The sequence below is a fragment of the Heterodontus francisci genome, chromosome 34 (genome assembly GCF_036365525.1).
Source record: "Heterodontus francisci isolate sHetFra1 chromosome 34, sHetFra1.hap1, whole genome shotgun sequence".
NCBI classification, from domain to species: Eukaryota; Metazoa; Chordata; class Chondrichthyes; order Heterodontiformes; family Heterodontidae; genus Heterodontus; species Heterodontus francisci.
The window spans coordinates 6,762,023-6,781,573 of record NC_090404.1 but is presented as its reverse complement, the minus strand read 5'-3'; the positions used below and the strand labels follow the sequence as shown (position 1 = coordinate 6,781,573).

The window sequence follows — 19,551 nt, the reverse complement described above, 5'->3', positions numbered from 1 at the left end:
TTCATCTCAAGGTTAAATTTATGAAACTTTTAGAGATATGTGAAACAACTTCAGTTAAATTGAAGTGTGAGTGGATTGAATATTCTCACCTTCACCAGAGTGAGGGCAGCACTGTAGAAAATGCTCAGGAAGAACAGGATGATGAATGTGGAAGCGGTTGTCCAGATGTTGCCGCTCTCTTCCTCATTGTCTTCAATCCAGATGTGGTCTGAGGAATCTACGCGGATATAGAGGAGGAAATATATTCAAATAGTTTATTAATCCAGCATATATTTTGCATTCGAATGTCTCTTCCTTAAGCTATTATTGGTTCTCTAATTTAATTTTCAATGTGTGGCTATTAAGTTAATCATGCTCAGTAATCTATCTCTGTTGCCAACTCCACAATCGTTCTTCCTTTATGATCGTCCTCCAGGCCTTATTGGAAACTGTGTCAGTTTTTCTTCAGTTTCAGGCGCTTTTTTATTTTAGATCCAGTTGCGGTTTTTCTTAAGGGATTATTATGGTGAGATATGAGATATCGTGGGAGGTTTGCTGATCAATAACAATTATTTTGAAGATGGGTTCGGATATCTACTTATTTGTAGATTGTCAATTGTGCTGAGTAAAAGCTCGGATGTGAGTTCCATTCTTGTTTGTATGTGATGAATGTCGCGTGAAAATCATTTATTTTCCTCAGTTTCGAAGTGGGAATTGTGCTTCATTATCTTTTTAGGTCCACCATGCATTCGGGAAATTGTTGGAGATGGTGTTAATTCAATTAGTGCATTTGAATTCTACTTTCGTCAACAGCCTGGCTTTTTTGTCTGTGCATTTATTGTTTGTGCAAATGTGTACGAGTATCTTCCTTTGCATCACTCTCTGTTTCCATCTGTACGTGTGTGTGTGAGTGTTAATGTGTGGGACAATGTAGTTGTTTAGGTGCACATGTGTGTGTCAATTCGCGTGTTTATATGTTAATTCCTGTCTATGTATGTTAATTTGAGTTAATGTGCCAATGTGCATTGATCTTTCTAATAAAGGAGCCGTCTGTGTGTGTGGTATGTGTGTGTGTGTGTGTATGTGTGTATGTGGTGTGTGTGGATGTGTGTGTGTATGTCTCTGTCCATCTTTGTTTATGAGCGGTTAATGTTTATTTATGTGGGTGTCTGAGTCCCTATGCGTGTGTTAATGTGTGTGTTTCTGTGTTGATGGATGTGCTTATGTTTCCCTGTGTGCCAATGTGTGTTTATATGTCCATGTGTGTGATAATGTGTTATTTATGCCTGCTTGTGTCCCCATGAGTGTGCTAATGTGTGTTTTTGTTGATGTCTACGTTTATGTATCAATGCATATGTTAATGTGTGTTTATGTGTGCATGTGTGCTAATGTATGTGCTTATGTGCGTGCCTGTGTATCCATGTTAATATTGGTGTCTATTTGTTTGTGAGCGAGTGTGTTAATGTGTTAAGATATCTGTTTATCTGTGTGTGTGCATATATACGTGAGTCTGTTAATATGCGAGTGTATTTAGATTAGAGATACAGCACTGAAACAGGCCCTTCGGCCCACCGAGTCTGTGCCGAACATCAACCACCCATTTATACTAATCCTACACTAATCCCATATTCCTACCAAACATCCCCACCTGTCCCTATATTTCCCTACCACCTACCTACACTAGTGACAATTTATTATAGCCAATTTACCTATCAACCTGCAAGTCTTTTGGCTTGTGGGAGGAAACCGGAGCACCCGGAGAAAACCCACGCAGACACAGGGAGAACTTGCAAACTCCACACAGGCAGTACCTGGAATCGAACCCGGGTCCCTGGAGCTGTGAGGCTGCGGTGCTAACCACTGCGCCACTGTGCCGCCCTATGTGTCCATCTATGTGTTAATGTGTATGATAGTGTCTGATTTTATGTCAAGGTTTCTGCTTTCGTGAGACTGTACTAACGTGTGCATTTATGTTCGTGTTTGCGTATGTGACTGTGGGAATCTTTATATCTGCGTTTGGGTTTGTTTGTGCGTGCACATGCATATGTGTGTTTGTGCATGTGAGTGTGTTTATGTGTGTGTTTATGTCCGTGTGCCTGCACATTTTTATCATTATTCGAAGTTTCAGAGAGTACAAATAATCGCGTCTAGCACCGACGGTGTGCACTGCAGAGAATATTCTTTATCGTTCTGTGCGTAAATCTATTCTGTGCGAGATGCAATACGACATCAGCTGGATAAATGCAACAATGAAAATGATGGGCCTCGGCACAACAGGTATAGTGGATGATTAAATCACCAGTTAGATTTAGACTATTGGAATTTAATCTGTCAGGGAACGTGGCCAACAGGGAAAAGTTTTAAGATATCATGTTGCATAAAGATATATTTTGCAATATGCTTCCCAAGTGGAACGTTTAAACCTTCGCCCAGTGAACCAGAAGCCGACGTTGAACTGATGGCAATTGAATCCGATCATGAAGAGCAGTTGGCTTCCAATCTCTCTGCAGGGGTAGTGGGAGTATAGTGGGTTAACAAATGCCCTTACTCCTTTCTCTGTCGAGGAATTGGTGAGGGGTGGGGGGCCTATTACAGTAGGTCCACAATTGCCTTCGCTCTCTATTGGTGAAACGGAGTAACAGTGGACTAACAATTACCCATTCCCCCTCTCTGTTTAGTAAGTGCATCTACAGTAGGTTAATAAATTGTACTTTCCCCTCTTTCTGATGGAGAATTGTGAGTACAGATCGTACTTGTGTGTGGCCCTCGGTTCAGTTCCCAGAGCATTTGATGCTGAAACTGCAAACTGACCTCAATACTGAAGGGGTGGACAACACGAGAAGCAGGAATACCGATATATAAATGCGCTTTGTTTGCTCGTTGGAGAAGGGAAATTTTCATATATCCCCCCGACAAGGCAGGAGGAAAGCTAAGTTGCTGATGGTACCTGACGGAATCCTGGAAATGAATCAGTTTTGCTCTGTCACTAACCTGTGGTATCTGAGCTGGGAGTACTGATTGTACAAGACTTGGGCCCGAGATCTGCAAATATCCTACTTTAGATGAATAGACCTATCCTTAGCAAATGTGGGAAGCAGAATTAATTGAGCGCTTGTGTATTTAAATCGTGATTGGAGGAAAAGGTATTTATTGATTTTTATTTAAGAATTAAAATGCAATCAAGAGATTCTCATTGACATGAATTAACGGTGTCCAACACTGCAAGGGAAATGTTCACAATTCTCGGTTTACCGCTGGATTTATTAACTGTTCTGTTGATGATCTTCAAGGGGATCGCTTCATGTCCCACAACACAGGAGTAAGAAGCGCCACTGGCCCACTCCTCCGCTGCAATGGATAACAGGCTGTAGATGAAGAAGGAGCTATTGTCGTTCGCCGCCATCACCTCGGTGTTCTTGTAGTTGCCGGGATTCACCGACTTGTCATTGACGGTCCACTTGACGAAGATCTGTCGGGGGGAGAAACCTCTCACAAAGCAGGTGAGGGAGAGGAACCTCTGAGCGGCGACATCTTCTGCCGGGGCCAGGAAGACAGACAAGAACGGTTCCCGCAAATCTTTTACTGCAGAAAAATTAAAATAAATGTCAATAAACTGGAGAATTCCAGAGACAATGAAACCGGTGATTAGCTGTGAGAGGAATGTGCATTGTGCTGAATTTTAAAGGTTTTCCTTTTCCCCTCTGCAGCCGGTCCTGTTTTCCAGCCCGGAGCAGAGGTGGATGCAACCCCATTCGCAGGGAACTTAAAGGATTAGACTGGAAAATTACATAGAAGTAAAAAGCACAGGAATAGGCCATTCAGCCCAGCTAGCCTTTGCTGGTGTTTATGCCGCCCACGAACCTCCCCCCACCTCACTTCATCTCCTTCTATTCAATTCTCCCTCATCTACTTATCTAGCTTCCCCTTAAATGCATCACCTCTGGTTCCAGAGGGTTTCGTTTGTGGAATTACAATTGAATTATCAGAATAATCCATGAGAACACTTAATAGGACGAATTGTTCCTTGAACAAACACCGGAAATAAGCACAACCTCTCACTTATTGCTTCAATCTCACTGCTCACCTTTTTCCTTGTGGATGGAATCTCTGAGAGGAGTCGGCAGATCCTGATGGCTCACCACGCAGTAGAACTCAGCCCCACTCAGCCAGGATTGTGTCGAGATGTCTACGGTGCTGATCACACTGTCGGGATCCTCTCCGGGTTGCACGGCAATCTCAGATTTCAAAGGCTTCTGTTCTTGTGTCCAGGACACGTTGATGCCATAACGAGCATTAGACACGACGCAGGTTAAGGTCACCGTCGCCTCCAGTAAGACCTGTTCTATTGATGGTGGCAGTAGTTTAATTACTGGATCATTGCAGGAACAAGGAACTGTAAAACAGAAATGGAAATAAAACAAAGATTCATCTTCAGAATCAGACACCAATATTCAGCCTTCACTGTCTCTCGGAGAATAAATCAACTTCGAGATATCGACCTCAAGCTGTTGCTTAAATAATATCGTTTATTGGAAGGACAACAACCTGAAAAAGCTTCCGGGTGATTCTATAACATGCACTGTGCACTTGCACCCTAAGAAGCCTGTAATGGGGCTTTGAAGCAAGTACCCGGCGTAAAAATCGAATAATTGCGGGAGAAACTGTGTTGTGCACTGAATAAAATTCTTCCCAAAATCCCTTCGGAGCAAGCTCGAAGGGCCGACTCCTGCTCCTAATTCGGATGTTCGTTTGTTCGTATTTCCGCCCGTCTAACAGTCCTTGCCCCGGATGACATGTCCTCTGAATATAATGGCTCTCACACCCACGAGCTAAATATCTAATTCACACTGGTTCATAACGAGAGTCAAATGATATCCTGAATTTTAGGCCCAAGAGGAAACAACTTTAATTTTCTGGCGCCATGTCACGATATTTGGGGAGAGGAAAATATGTCGGAACCAATCGGAGGAGGGGTGAAAGATCGGGAAAATGCACTTCTAAGGAATCTTTTTGAAGTGCAGAATAACTTTCAAGAACAGTGTGAGGCAGTTTCCGAATATCTGTCATGAGTCAGAACGCCTCATATGTCAGTCTGCAGTCAGAAGGCGATCTGACAAGAGGGCAGTAATAGAAACAAAGGAAAAAGCGTAGGACATTCAGCCCCTCCAGCCTGTTCCGCCATTCAATTAGGCAATGGCTGACCTGCATCTTAATCCCGTCTCCCCATATGCAATCCTTCATAGCCTTGCCTGGCATACATCTATCAATCTCAACATTAAAATTTACAATTGATGCCAAACATAAAGAGCGAGTTGAGGGAGAGAATTCCAGATCACTGATACCCACCGTGTAAATGTTAGCTTCCTGATATCATCCCTGAATAACCTTGGTCTAATTTGAAAGTTATGCCCCCTTGCTCTCGAGTCCCTCACCAGAGGAAATATTTTTTTCTCCATCGACTCCATCAATTGCAGTAAACATCTTAAACACCTCAATTACACCCCCCTTCAATCCTGAAAGCAATGCCAGATTGGCCTGTTAAATCTGTTCGCTTAATTTAACCCGTTCAGCCCCGCTACAATTCAAGTCAGTTTCTGTTGCACCACTCCCACGGCCAATAGATTCCTCCTAAACTCCGGAGTTCTGAATTGAACACAGTTTTCTAAATCGATACTCTTTCTGGCGCTTGATCCCGAGGCTGTAACCAGGAAACGTCCTGCCACTTATTGCCGCTCTGAATATGATCAGCCAACTCAAGATAAACCTGATATCAAGGCCACCTCACTCACTATGTGACATCAATTAGATGTAAGACTGAGGATTGGGAGTTTTAGAAAACAGCAAAGGGCCACCAAAAAGTTGATAAAAAGGGGAATAAAATAGAATTTGAGAGTAAACTAGCCATCAATATAAAAATAGTTTGGAAGATCTTTTAGAAGTACATAAAAAGGAACAGAGTAGCTAAAGTAGACGTTGGTCCCTTAGAGGCAGAGACAGGAGAAATCATCATGGGGAATGAGGAAGTGGCAGAGGCATTGAACAAATATTTTGTGTCTGTCTTCACAGTAGAAGACACAAGTTCCATACCAGAAACAGGCAGTAGCCTTGGGGCTAAAAAGAGTGAGAAAATTAAGGATATTGATATCAGCTGAGAAAAGGTATTGGAGTAACTTGGCAGAGTAAAATCTGACAAGTTCCCAGGACCAGATGGCCTACATCCTGGGATTCTAAAAGAGATAACTGCAGAGATAGTGGATGTGATGGTTATGACTTTCCAGAATTCCTTAGATTCAGGAATGGTCCCATCAGCTTGGATGTTGGCAAAAGTAACGCCGCTTTTCAAGAAAGGAGGTAGAGCAAAAAAAAGGAACTACAGGCCAGTTAACCTGACGTCAGTCGTTGGAAAGATGCTGGAAACTATTTTTAAAGAAGTCTTCACATTACACTTGGAAAAGCATAGTATGATTAGAACAAGTCAGCGTGGTGTTACTAAAGGGAGATGCTGTTTGACAAATGCGTTAGTGTTTTCTGAGGATGTAACGAGTCGGGTAGATAAAGGGGAGCCAGCAGATGTAGTATTCCTGGATTTTCAAAAGGCATTCGGTGAGGTGCCACAAAAAAGAATAATAGGCAAGGTTAGGGCTCATGGTGCTGGAGGTAGTATATCAGCCCCGACAAAGGATTGGTAAACAGACAGGAAGCAGAGAGTGGGCATAAATGAGGCATTTTTAAGTTGGAAGGCAGTAAATAGTGGGGTGCCACAAGAATCAGCTATTTACACTCTATATTAATGACTTGGAAGAAAAGACAGAGAGTAATGTATCTAAGTTTGCTGATGATACAAAGTTCAGTGGAAAGGTAAGCTGTGGGGAGGATATGGAGAGGCTGCAAAGAGATATAGCCAAGTTAAGTGAGTGGTCAACAAGTTGGCAAATTGAGTATTATATAGGGATTTCTGAAATTGTTCACTTTGGTCGTAAAAATAGAAAAGGCAAATATGTTTGGAAGGAGTGAAAATGGTTAGTGTTGATGTTCAAAGAGACTTGGGGGTACTCGAACAAGGAACGCACAAATTCAACATACAAGTGCATCCGGCTAATTGGAAGGTAAATGGCATGTTGGCCTTTTTTGCAAGGAGATTGGAGCACAGGAATAAAGAAGTCTTACCAAAATTGCACAGCGCTTTGGTGAGATCACAAATGGAATACTATGTGCAGTTTTGGCCTCCACATTTAAGAAAGGATGTACTTGTACTTGAGGCAGTGCTGCGAAGATTTACTAAATTGGCCCCATTGGTTGATGGGCTTGTCCGGTGACGGCAGACTGAGTAAATTGGGCCTACATTCTCTGGAGTTCAGAAGAATGAGAGGCAATCTAATTGAGATATACAAGATTCTGAAATGGCTTGATAGAGAGAAGCTGAGAATTTGTTCCCATTGGTCAGGCACTCTAAAACACGGGAAAACAGCCTCATGATAAGGAGCCAATAATTCAGGACTGAGATGAGAAGAAATTGCTGCACTCAAAGGGTTGTGAAACTTTGGAATTCTCTGCCACCGACGGTTGTGGATGCTCCATCATTTAATACATTTCAGGCTGGGAGAGATAGATTTTTGGTCTGTAAGGGAATCAAGGGACATGGGGTGCGGGTAGAAAAGTGGAATTGAAGCTCAAGCTCATCCATTATCGTATTGAATGGCGCAGCAGACTCGATGGGCTGAATGGTCTACTTCTGCTCCTATTTCTTGTGTTCTTGCATCAAAGCAGAGGGAACCATTATTTGGTGATGTAATAACATGTTGAACCATGAGCAAATCTAATTCATCACTCACAGTGCAACAAAGCAAAAAAAAACCCTACATGATGGTAAATTAGAAATTGTTCTGTGATTTGTATTAATTCCAATAAATTCCTCCCTTTGATATTCATCAGGGAACAGAATGATCTGGAGCTTTCTCGGTTTGTGTCTCTTACCCTGAGATCCGCTGATGTTTCGGCTTTGGGTGACCGCTTGATGAGAGACCTGGCAGGTATAGACCGTGTTGGTGAACCATTCCCCAGTGGGGACTGTCAGCCGACTGGTCGCTGAGAAGTTTCCGTTCACTTCACAGGCAGGAGAGGTGATGAAGCCCGAATCCATAGGTTGTCCATCCTTCAACCAACTCACGGTTATTGACTCTGGATGGAAATCGATGATTGAACACACGACAGTTGCAAATCTGCTGCTTGTGATTTCTTCACTGGAACTCTGGGTGAGGATAACAGTTGGATGGATGATGTCACCTTGACAATCTTCAAGAAAAACATGTTAGACATTTCTCGTTGAAATTAATAACTATTGCAAACTGTTCTTACATTTTAACAGATTATTTGATGTCAAGCAGACACTAACTGGAATCTCCAGGAATTAGAACTGTGCACAATGCTCTAAATGTGATATAGCCAAAGCTTAACAAAAGATCATTATGGCTTTTCTGTCTTTCACAGTTTCCACAACACTAACCTGGAATTTCTTTGATCCAGAGTGACTCTCCACGTTGAACCTCGCAGTAGATTTTGCTGCTTCCCACCTCTGACTCGGTGATGGTTAACTGGCTGCTCAAGGTGTAGGTTCCCTTCTTGTTCATCACTGATGGGTAAGTCTTCAGTCCAGTGGTGATCGTCTGTTTATCTTTCTTCCAGGAAACGCTGGTGATTTGGGGGATGTAGTCTATCGCCAAACAGCCGTAGGCCACGGAGCCACCGGTGTTGGGTTGTTCACAGGAGCACAGGCCGTAAAGGGTTGGGGGAGACGGTGTCGCTGGGAAAGAATGGCAGATTGAACAAGTTAGACTCTGTGATTTTTGCTTATTAAGTAACCAGACAACTCGGAATTTCACTCCAGCTAGAAACTGATTCTAATATTTTCCGATTAAAACCTTCATCCGCATTTGTGCTTCTATCAGTTCCATCATTTAATGATAATCGCATGTCGGTGCCCTGGTCAGGAAAACACCTCTCTTTCAGGACCTGTCACATTACAAAAGTAAGAGCCTTTAGAAGTCCTCGCAATAAAGTACCTTCCATTGGACTAATCTGGAAGAGGAGTTTCCCCGCTATTCCACCAGTAATTATTTCCAAACCAACAGCACTTTGCCAAAAAAAAAAAAAAGCACTCGGCATTTATTAATTGCAGTTTTGGGAAATTTACTCTCTGCAAATTGAATACTGGGTTCCCCCATCTCTCCAAACACCCCCACCCCCTCCAACCCACGCCCACCCCCACCTTTCCCCACCGTCAAATTGCGACTACTCTTAAAAAGAGGCATCGCATTGTGTGCTTATAAACAGAGTTCATAACTCGAAACTTGACTCCCAGGCAAAGTCATTTCATTATTTTCCCATAAAAAACCTACAACAAATCCGAGCATGTACATGACCCAGGATTATAAAATAATAGAAATGATAGCAGAGAAAGAGGCCATTCGGTCCATCAAGCCTGTGAAAGATCACTCCAGCGATCCCGCTGACCTTCCAATTACTAATTCAAAGCAATATACTGCGGATGCAGGAAATCGGAAATAAAAACAAGAAATACAGGAAATTCTCAGCAGGTCTGGCAGCATCTGTGGAGACAGAAACCGAGTTAACGTTTCAGGTCAGACCCTTCATCAGAACTGACCTTAAACGTTAATTCAGCTTCTCTCTCCACAGATGCTGCCAGACCTGCTGAGTATTTCCAACATTTCTTGTTTTTATTCCAATTCCTAATCTTCTTTTCTGAAGCTCCATTTTATCCAGCTGTTTTGGATTCTGTTTACAGCTCTCTTTCTGATAGGACATCCCAGATCCTAACAACCCCTGTGTAGAAAAGTAGATTCATACCCTCTTCCTTCATTCCTTTCACGCTGATTTTAAATCAGTGCCCTCTGCAGTCCAACTCACTGATCTGGGCAAATTGGTTTCTGAATTTCTGGGTAAACATTCGTGATTCACATCACGCCTGGGCGGCACAGTGGCGCAGTGGTTAGCACCGCAGCCTCACAGCTCCAGGGACCCGGGTTTGATTCTGGGTACGGACTGTGCGGAGTTTGCAAGTTCTCCCTGTGTCTGCGTGGGTTTTCTCCGGGTGCTCCGGTTTCCTCCCACAAGCCAAAAGACTTGCAGGTTGATAGGTAAATTGGCTATTATAAATTGCCCCTAGTATAGGTAGGTGGTAGGGAAATAGAGGGACAGGTGAGGATATGGCAGGAATATGGGATTATTATAAATGGGTGGTTGATGGTCGGCACAGACTCGGTGGGCCGAAGGGCCTGTTTCAGTGCTGTATATCTAAACTAAACTCTACCAGACTTCATTTTAATCTTCTATATTCCCACAACAATAAAGAACTTTTTCAATAAATAGTTGAAGTCTACTTTGAAACATGGACTGAATCATTTAGTACACAGATTTCAGAGGGAATCTTTCACAACCTCCTTTCTGGAATTAAAGTTTTAGATGACTCGGCATTGAATATCACTTTCCTTCTGAGTACTTGAAGATTGTGATTTGTGTTCTATCTTATTCTACTGAATGGATCTCTCCCGAGTTTGCTTCTCCCTCCAGCTCAATTAATAATACGAATTAAATCCGATTCCTAAAAATCCGTCTCTTGAAATGTTGTTCTTGAAATGGTCCATTTAATTTTCCAAAGTATCTTCCCACCCCTCACCAGTGAGAACTGGTGCTGCTGACTGTGTCGTTACGGACACATCTTCTTGTTGCTTGCACCGACCATAACGTGAACGTCAGGACAGGTTTCTTCTATAGATATCTGATATTGACATTACTTACACATTATACTTCGAGTGAATATCAGTAGGTTCCAGGCAAGGAAGGACACAAGTTCCTGAAGTGTTATTGATGACATGGTCAACTCTCACTTCTGTTTTGTGTGGACAATTCAAACACTTGAGGCTTATTGGTCAGATATTGAAAGCTCGCTCACCAACAGTATGGAAAAGAGATTGTCGATGTTGGTAGCATCAAGGTTGGACATATGGGCTTTCAAATGACATTAGATAACATACCACATAAGAGGACATTCAGAAAATAGAACTGCATGGGTTAAAGAGATGGTGTTAACCTGCGACGGTACAGGAAGCAGAGAGTGAACTGTCTGGAAAGAATTAAGCATTGTGATCCCCCTTGGTTGGTCGTAGTGTTATTGTTTTTTTTGTTTCATATAATGATGTGGATATGGGTTTGGGGAGTAGAATTTCGAAGTTCGTTAATGATACGAAACAAATAGTGAGCAGGATAGCAACAGAGTTCAGGAGGACATAGACAGACTGGTGAAATATTCAGAGACAGAGCAGATGCAATTTAATTCGGTTAAATGTGAAGTGCTGGAGTTTTTGAGGAACAACATAGAAAGCAAATGCAATGTAAGTGGTACTATTTTGAAGGGGGTAAAACAGTCGAGGGGCATGAGGTGCATATTCACAATGTTTTGAAGACGGTTAAGAAAGCAAATGGAACACTTGGTCTTGTAAAATGGATTATTGAATACAAAGAACAAGGAAGTCATATTAAAGCTTTACAAATCACTGATTAGGCTCAAGCATTTTTTGCACAATTCTGGCCATCACACTTTTGGAAGGAGGTCAAGGCTTTGGGGAGAGTGCAGAGGGAGTTTACCAGGATGATGTCAGGAATGAGGGAGTTCAGTTACATAGAGTGATTATACAAGTCGAAATGTTCTCCTTTGCTGGATACCGAATAGGCATATTCAAAATTATGGGATGTTCTGATATAGCAGATAAGTACAAACGGTTTCCTATGGCAAGTGGTTCAGTGGCAAAATAAATAATTGGCAACAAAACGGAGTGTGGGCGGGGTGGTGGCTGCAGAAGGAAGTCTCTTTTCTTGCAGAGGGTGATTTTCAAAGAAGCATAGAACGGTTACAGCACAAAGAGAGACCATTCAACCCGTCGTGTCTGTGCAGGCCCTGTAAGTGCATCTGGAATGCACAAGGCAACAGGACATGTCCTAGAAGGAGACTAATTTGCATGGTTATGAGAGGGGAAATGGCTTGTCGGATTAAATTGGAGAGCTCTTTAAGAACTAACACAGGCATGGCGGGCTGAATGGCCACATTACGTACGAGAAGATTCTGTGATCCTAACCGACTTAGTAGAGTTAGCTCTTCCAAATTCAATGGGAGGAAAGGCTTCATAAATTTGAACATCTCTGTGGCATATGTTTTTATTGCTTGTTGTAATGGGCGGCACAGTGGCGCAGTGGTTAGCACCGCAGCCTCACAGCTCCAGGGACCCGGGTTCGATTCCGGGTACTGCCTGTGTGGAGCTTGCAAGTTCTCCTTGTGTCTGTGTGGGTTTTCTCCGGGTGCTCCGGTTTCCTCCCACAAGCCAGAAGACTTGCAGGTTGATAGGTAAATTGGCCATTATAAATTGTCACTAGTATAGGTAGGTGGTAGGGAAATATAGGGACAGGTGGGGATGTTTGGTAGAAATGTGGGATTAGTATAAATGGGTGGTTGATGTTCGGCACAGACTCGGTGGGCCTGTTTCAGTTCTGTATTCCTAATCTAATGTAAGAGGATTTTTAAAATAAGAGGATCTGAGGGATTTAATACAAATGAGTCAATCAGATACTGTCAGAGATTTAAAGTTTATTGTGATTGACATTGATTGCAGGCTAACTGTATCACTTCAAAAGTTACACAGAAGCTTACTTCAGTGGCTTTGTGCCCTCTGCTGTGACCCAATCCAATAACAGCATCTCATCAGAGTTTATCACTGCCTGTTACCTTTTGAAAATACTTGAACGAAATGCTGGCTTTCAACATGAGATTATCATGATGGTTATTTGGAGCAGGACTCTTCGCGTTTCTCCATTTAAATCGTCAAAAGGTCTTTCAGCCTCTCATCAGATCAGAACAGGTGCTGTTCTCTGGACCGTTACAGTCACTTCCTGCAACTGTTTGTTCTGAAAGTGCTCTCAAAATCAGACCAATTTCATTCAATTATTATCTGATGCTTAACATTTTTAAATATTTTTAACTTATTAAAATTTGGCCATGAAAGAATATTAATACCAATTAATGTGCATTGTTTTATCTGGGCAATGGAACAATTTATTTTCATGTATCTGGGTCAAGAACTCACAAGTTCTAAGTTAGATGCAGACAAAGGATCCTTCAACACTGTTGGGAAAACACTCTCAGGTCAGGTACAGGAAAGTTAAGCGAAAGAGTAAAGACCCCCTTGTCCGGCCCTGCCATGAGCTGTAAGGTCAGATATCGCAAGTGTTATATTCGGAGGAAAGCTGCCTCCACACTACACGTTCACTCTGGGTCAGGTGCAGCACTAGTTTAATATTTAAAAAAATAGTTCCCTCTACGCTGTCCCATCAAATACATCCAGGACAGGTTGAACCAGGTTTACGTACAGAGTAATTTCTCCCTCTACGCTTGCCTCATCAAACGGATCCAGGACATTTACAGTATGCATTAAGCATGCAGCAAAGCTTCCCCTGCATTGCCGAATCAAACTGACCAAATCTCCTTCTACAGTTTGTCTGTCATGATTTTGAACTGTTGTCACAGACTGGAATACTGATCTCATTGCTGAGGCGCCTCATCAAACGTAAAGTCAACATTTTAGGTTTCTCACAGATACAAGCTTCTTAAATAAATAGATCAAGTTGTAGGAGAACGAATCAGACTGTTTACAGCCTGTAGGGAGGGCTCCTCGTCCCGACACAGTAAGCAGGCGCACAAAAACTGAACAGGCACAAACGGTGCAACAATCGAGCTCTCAGCAGTTAGATCTGTTCAATCTGTCAATTTCAATGAAGCTGTTTGATTCTAATTTATCAATTGACAAATTGTGACCACTCCAAGTCTGTACGCTCTTTGAAATTAAACTGATAGTCATTTCCAAAATCCCTTCAACCTCCAAATGTTTCTCCCTGTCTGTTTGCAATCTTAAAGACGTGTACGAAAATTCTGAATGAGAGAATCTATCTCCACTTGGAGAGGCAAAATGTGATTAGGTGATAGTCAGCATGGCTTTGTCAGAGGGAGGTCATGCCTAACAAACTTGATTGAATTTTTTGAGCATGTGACCAGGTGTGTAGATGAGGGTAGTGCAGTTGATGTAGTTTACATGGATTTCAGCAAAGCCTTTGTCAAGGTCCCACATGGGAGACTTATCAAGAAAGCAAATGCACATGGGATACAGGTAACTTGATAAGGTGGATTAAAAATTGGCTTAGATGTCGGAGACAGAGAGTGATGTCAGACGGTTGTTTTAGTGACTGGCGTACCACAGGAATCTGTGTTGGGTCCCCTATTGTTTGTCATTTATATAAACGACATCGATGACTATGTGGGGGGTAGGATCAGTAAGCTCGCGGATGACACAAAGTTTGGCCGAGTGGTTAACAGTGAGGTTGAGAGTCTTGGGTTACAGGAAGATATAGGCAGGATGGTTAAATGGGCAGAAAAGTGGCAGATGGAATTTAACGCTGAAAAGTGTGAGGTGATACACATTGGAACGAGTAATGTGACAAGGATGTATTCAGTGAATGGCCTGACACTGGGAAGTTCTGAGAAACAAAGGGACCTTGGCGTGTTTGTCCATAGATCTCTGAAGGAAGAAGGGCAGGTTAATAACGTGGTGAAAAAGGCATATGGGACACTTGCCTTTATCAATCGAGGCATAGATTACAAAAGCAGGGAGGTCATGTTAGAGTTGTACAGAATTTTGGTAAGGCCACAGCTGGAGTACTGTGTGCAATCCTGGTCGCCACATTATAGGAAGGATGTGTTTGCACTGGAGGGGGTGCAGAGGCGATTCAACAGCATGGTGCCTGGGATAGAACATTTAAGCTGTGAAGAGAAGTTGGATAGGCTTGGGTTGTTTTCACGGGAGCGGAGAAGACTGAGGGGTGACCTGATCGAGGTGTACAAGATTATGAGGGGCATGGACAGGGTGGATAGGGAGCAGCTGTTCCCCTTAGTTGAAGGGTCAGTTACGAGGGGACGGTAGTTTAAGGTGAGGGGCGGGAGGTATAAGGGCGATTTGAGGAAGAACTTTTTTACCCAGAGGATCGTGACGGTCTGGAATGCCACTGCCTGGGAGGGTGGTCGAGGCGGGTTGCCTCACATCCTTCAAAATGTACCTGGATGAGCATTTGGCACGTCATAACATTCAAGGCGATGGGACAAGTGCTGGCAAATGGGATTAGGTAGACAGGTCAGGTGTCTTTAATGCATCGGTGCAGACTCGATGGGCCGAATGGCCTCTTCTGCACTGTATTCTTCTGTGATTCTGTGATGTAGTTTCCGTAAAAATGAGTACATCAAAACAGTCCACATTCAGGAAACTTTGATGTCCGTGACAGCAATTCAGTGACAGAGTAAGAATTTAGAAAATCAGGAAACATTAAATTGCAAACCGATTACCCACTGGTTTGATACAATTTCATAACTAAATGTTACCAAAAACTAATTGAAGCAATACACAAAGTTAATTAAAATCAGCTGAGAACAGTTGAGTAAGAAATATATTGTTCTCTAAATTATTTTTAGACATAATTCAAAATTCTCTCCGGCCCTTGCGATATTGCACTCATTGGAATCCGAGGAGGTCATTTATGTTTACTGAATTAGCGCTATTATATTCCAGGTTAATATTTAGGTTACCTGATTTTACACTGTAATTTTGAACATTAGTTGATGTTAATTCAAGACCAGTTTCTGTGAAATTATCGGGTTTAATTTAATTATGATGACACTTAATCAATATTAAAAAATAGACGTCATATTAATAGATGAAAATTTTCAGAAAAATATATTACTTTAACTTAAATCGAATCACAGTTCAATAATTTGAAATTAACAATAATTTCTACTCCCGCCCTGCTTTCAATCCACAAACTTGTAAACTGCACATGTCTCTGAATGTGTTGATCTATCATAAACTCCGTCTAGTCTCAGCGAGTATTTCACACGATGGATTTAGGAGTGGAATATTTTAAATAGTTTCAAGCCCGGCCAGGGTCACATCTCACTAACTGTTCATGGGCTGTAACATTGTCTGTTTGTGAAAGCAGGACTTTGGTGTTTAAATATTGTCATAAATCTTAACCATTTAAGAAAAAAATCAAAAACATACGGTCAGTTTGCGATCAGTAACTGGGCATGCATCTATTTAATCAGACAATGTTTTTATATTTTACTCTCGTAATGCACACAATCCCCGTAAATTAATTGGTAAATATATTGTATTTTTTATTGAAAGAAGCTCCAAAATGATCACTGCAAAATTGGACGAGAATAATTCTTTCACATCATCCAGCGACATTTCAAACTTAATGAGTAAATATGGCCGAGATTTTGCTGATCAATTTAATATTTGATAAGAATTAAGCATAACACTCAGGTATAATCTGTTCTTTGTCTATAATTCTATCCTGTGTGCAGCATAACTGTGGGAGACAGGATTTTGTTACTGAATTCAAAACTAACATTAACCTTTTGTAATTAATTGAATCTGCTTGAATTTCAAGGTGTTATTTGTTTGTCTCTAGCCTTACGCAGTTTGCAAGTTTCTTCAATTTAAATAAAATCATATGAACAATTCTTTGACTGGCAACAACTTCCTGTCCCGGGAAAATGGTTAATATGAGATTAGTGATAATTATCTCACTATCCAACAACAAATGACATTTCAGGAACAACATGGTTTGGGCTGCACGCAAAGAATGTAATAACCGGACAGATATATTGCACTGACGAACTGCAATTTACAACTCCTATTGAAGTTATAAGTAAATACAAGCTATAATTCACCTGTTATAATCAGAAATATAACAATTAATTCAAAATCGTTCATCAAACTAAACACAGCACGAGAATAAGTACACTCTTATTGAAATAATTTCAAGCATAAATTAAAATTGTCTCCAGCCCATAACATTTCTGATCACCAGAACGGTGAAAGTCGATTAATGAATAATGAATCGATGTTAATATTAAAGCATATTTGGTTTATATGATGAGATATTGCCGCAGTAAAACTGTTTGAATTACATTAACTTTACTCTCCAATCTGCAAACCTGCCAATTATGCAGCTTGTAATTGCAGTAACATTTCACGTACTTTCACGTCACAAACCATGGTTTTATCGTTTAACCTATAATTATCACTTAAATTTTTAAAATGCCATGAAATATCTTAAAATATTATTTCTCATTTCTTTCAAACAGTTTTAAACACGTAGAACGTTTCAATTCGATCAGAAAATCTGCAGCCGCTCGCTCGAGATTAAACAATGTAGAAACATCAAACTGTTTCACAAATTTTACTGATTCAAATTAACACACTCTCTTCAGCAGATAAACACCAAATCACATCACTGAGGAACTGATTCCCGCCACAGTACATTTCATGGAAAGCAGCTTAATTCTACAAATACTTTCTGCAGAATGAAATGTAATATTGCAAAAAAAATCTCAATGCAGAATCCACCGAGCTCGCCTATACCTGACCTAACTAATTATTAAAATGATCATATATATAAAACAATGGTCGCAGAACTATTGGTGGACAGAACATGTTTAATAAATTAATATGAGACTATAGCATAGTCCATTGATATTGCCTGATATCACAGCATTATAATAATTAAGAATATATTAATTTAAATCTGACCAAAGCTGCAAGTTTGTTCTTTATGTAGCTTTTAATTACATCAAAATTCATTGTATTACATTGCATTCCTGAGCAGTAGATTGATAGATTGCAATTTAAGTCCCACAAATAAAGATAGATCAAAATATTGTAAGACTATTTTTAACCGTTGAAGCTTTCTGCCTATAATTTTATTTCAAACATATTTAAATACTTATTGTTTGCGCTAGACTAGAAAACCTGCAGCGACTAAATGTCAGCAAGATAAATCATTACAGAAATGTCAAACAGTTTAATAACAGTTCGGTATTTAAAGTAGCCCAGACACAGTCCCATCAACAAATAAACACCAAATCACATTAAATTCTATAATCCCTTTGCAGCCAAATCACATGAAACATCGCAACAAATCTCAATACGGAATCCACCGAGTCCACATTTCAGTGAAGTAAGTTATCATTAAAATAAACAGCAATATAAATAAAAACACAAATAAAACAGTTACTGAATAAATGAATGTTTCTTACCTGCAGTCACAGTCACCATGGTCCCTTGTCCCCAGTAGTCCATGGCGTCACATTGTTACATTCCCTGGGCTGGGTCACACAATAACCGACTCTGCACAGAATAGAGAGAAATCCATCATTATTTTAAATATCCACACTCCAGTGGCAAAATAAAATCATGATGGTTCTTTGTAAAATTATAATTGTGTTAATGATTCTTTTCACTCTTTATTAATTTCCCTGATGTTTTATATTTCACACAGTAACATATCAGCAATTATTGAAATCACCAACTGATGAATGAATAATTAATCAGTTTATCCATAATAAACTGTGCTAGGTGGACAGTGCTGCACACAAATAGTACTTCACTGCATATACAGTTGGATTGTAAAAGCGAGCACTGACCCAGACTCATTAATTAGTGCTGAGGGAGTTTTTGTATTGACTGTAACTGCTGTGCCAACCCACGTAGTACTCTGGCACAGTAATAGATGGCGGTGTCCTCGGTCTTCAGTTTCTTCATGTCCAAAGCGAAGATATTGTTTGAAGTGTCTTTGGACGCAGCAAATCGATCTTTAATCTCTGGGGCATAGTTGTTGCTGGATGAAGTATAGTAGTAAACTATCCACTCCAGCCCCTGTCCGGTAACCTGTCGGACCCAGTGCATGCTGTAGCTGCCAAGATCGAACCCGCTGGTTTTACAGGTCAATTTCAGGGAGCCTCCGGGTTTCCCGGTCTCTGCCTCTGGCTGAGTCAACACGACATCCGAATGGACACCTGTCAAAAATATCAAAAAACCCGAGGACTAATCGTGGTGAAATGATTCCTGACTCTGTCACATTCCAGAGAGAGAGACTAACACTGAGACGGTAACAGTGAGAGACTCGGACAGCAAAAACTACTCACGGGATAAGAAAGCCAGTAACAGACAGAGAGAAATCGCCGACCTCATTCTTTTGGTAATTCGGGGGAAATGTTTCTGGTAAGAACGCACTGAGCAAACCTGCTCCCGGACTGTTGTATTGCGGTCCCAGTGACCAGCATTTAAATACCCAGCAGAAGGGGGTGAGGTTACAGGCACTGCCTATTGATTCCCTGATAGAGGCGGTTACTGGATCCACGTCCCACCTTCCACATCACTAACAGAATGGACTCATATCATTACACTGGGATATTATTAAATGTGAACTTTTTATCTGCATCCATAGATAGTTATTTGACTTTATGGTTTTAATGCTATATTACTTGGTAGTAAATGGAGATATTGCAGTTGAGTATGTGTTCAGTAATAAATAATTGCATTGTGGACTGTAAATTAAATCTCTTTATTTCCTCAACTCTTCACAGGGGATGTGAATCTCTCAGGCTAAATTACATTA

The 19,551-nt window shown here is 41.1% G+C and overlaps 1 gene segment (V, D, J or C); it reads right to left on the bottom strand.

Moving 5' to 3' along the window:
• Positions 1 to 3,117: 3,117 nt before the first annotated feature.
• Positions 3,118 to 19,177, bottom strand: LOC137348965 (Ig heavy chain C region, secreted form-like). The segment is given in 7 exon segments: positions 3,118 to 3,561; positions 4,064 to 4,372; positions 7,954 to 8,271; positions 8,483 to 8,779; positions 18,191 to 18,237; positions 18,631 to 18,949; positions 19,079 to 19,177. Coding segments are annotated over 7 exon segments (1,728 nt in total).
• Positions 19,178 to 19,551: the final 374 nt, after the last annotated feature.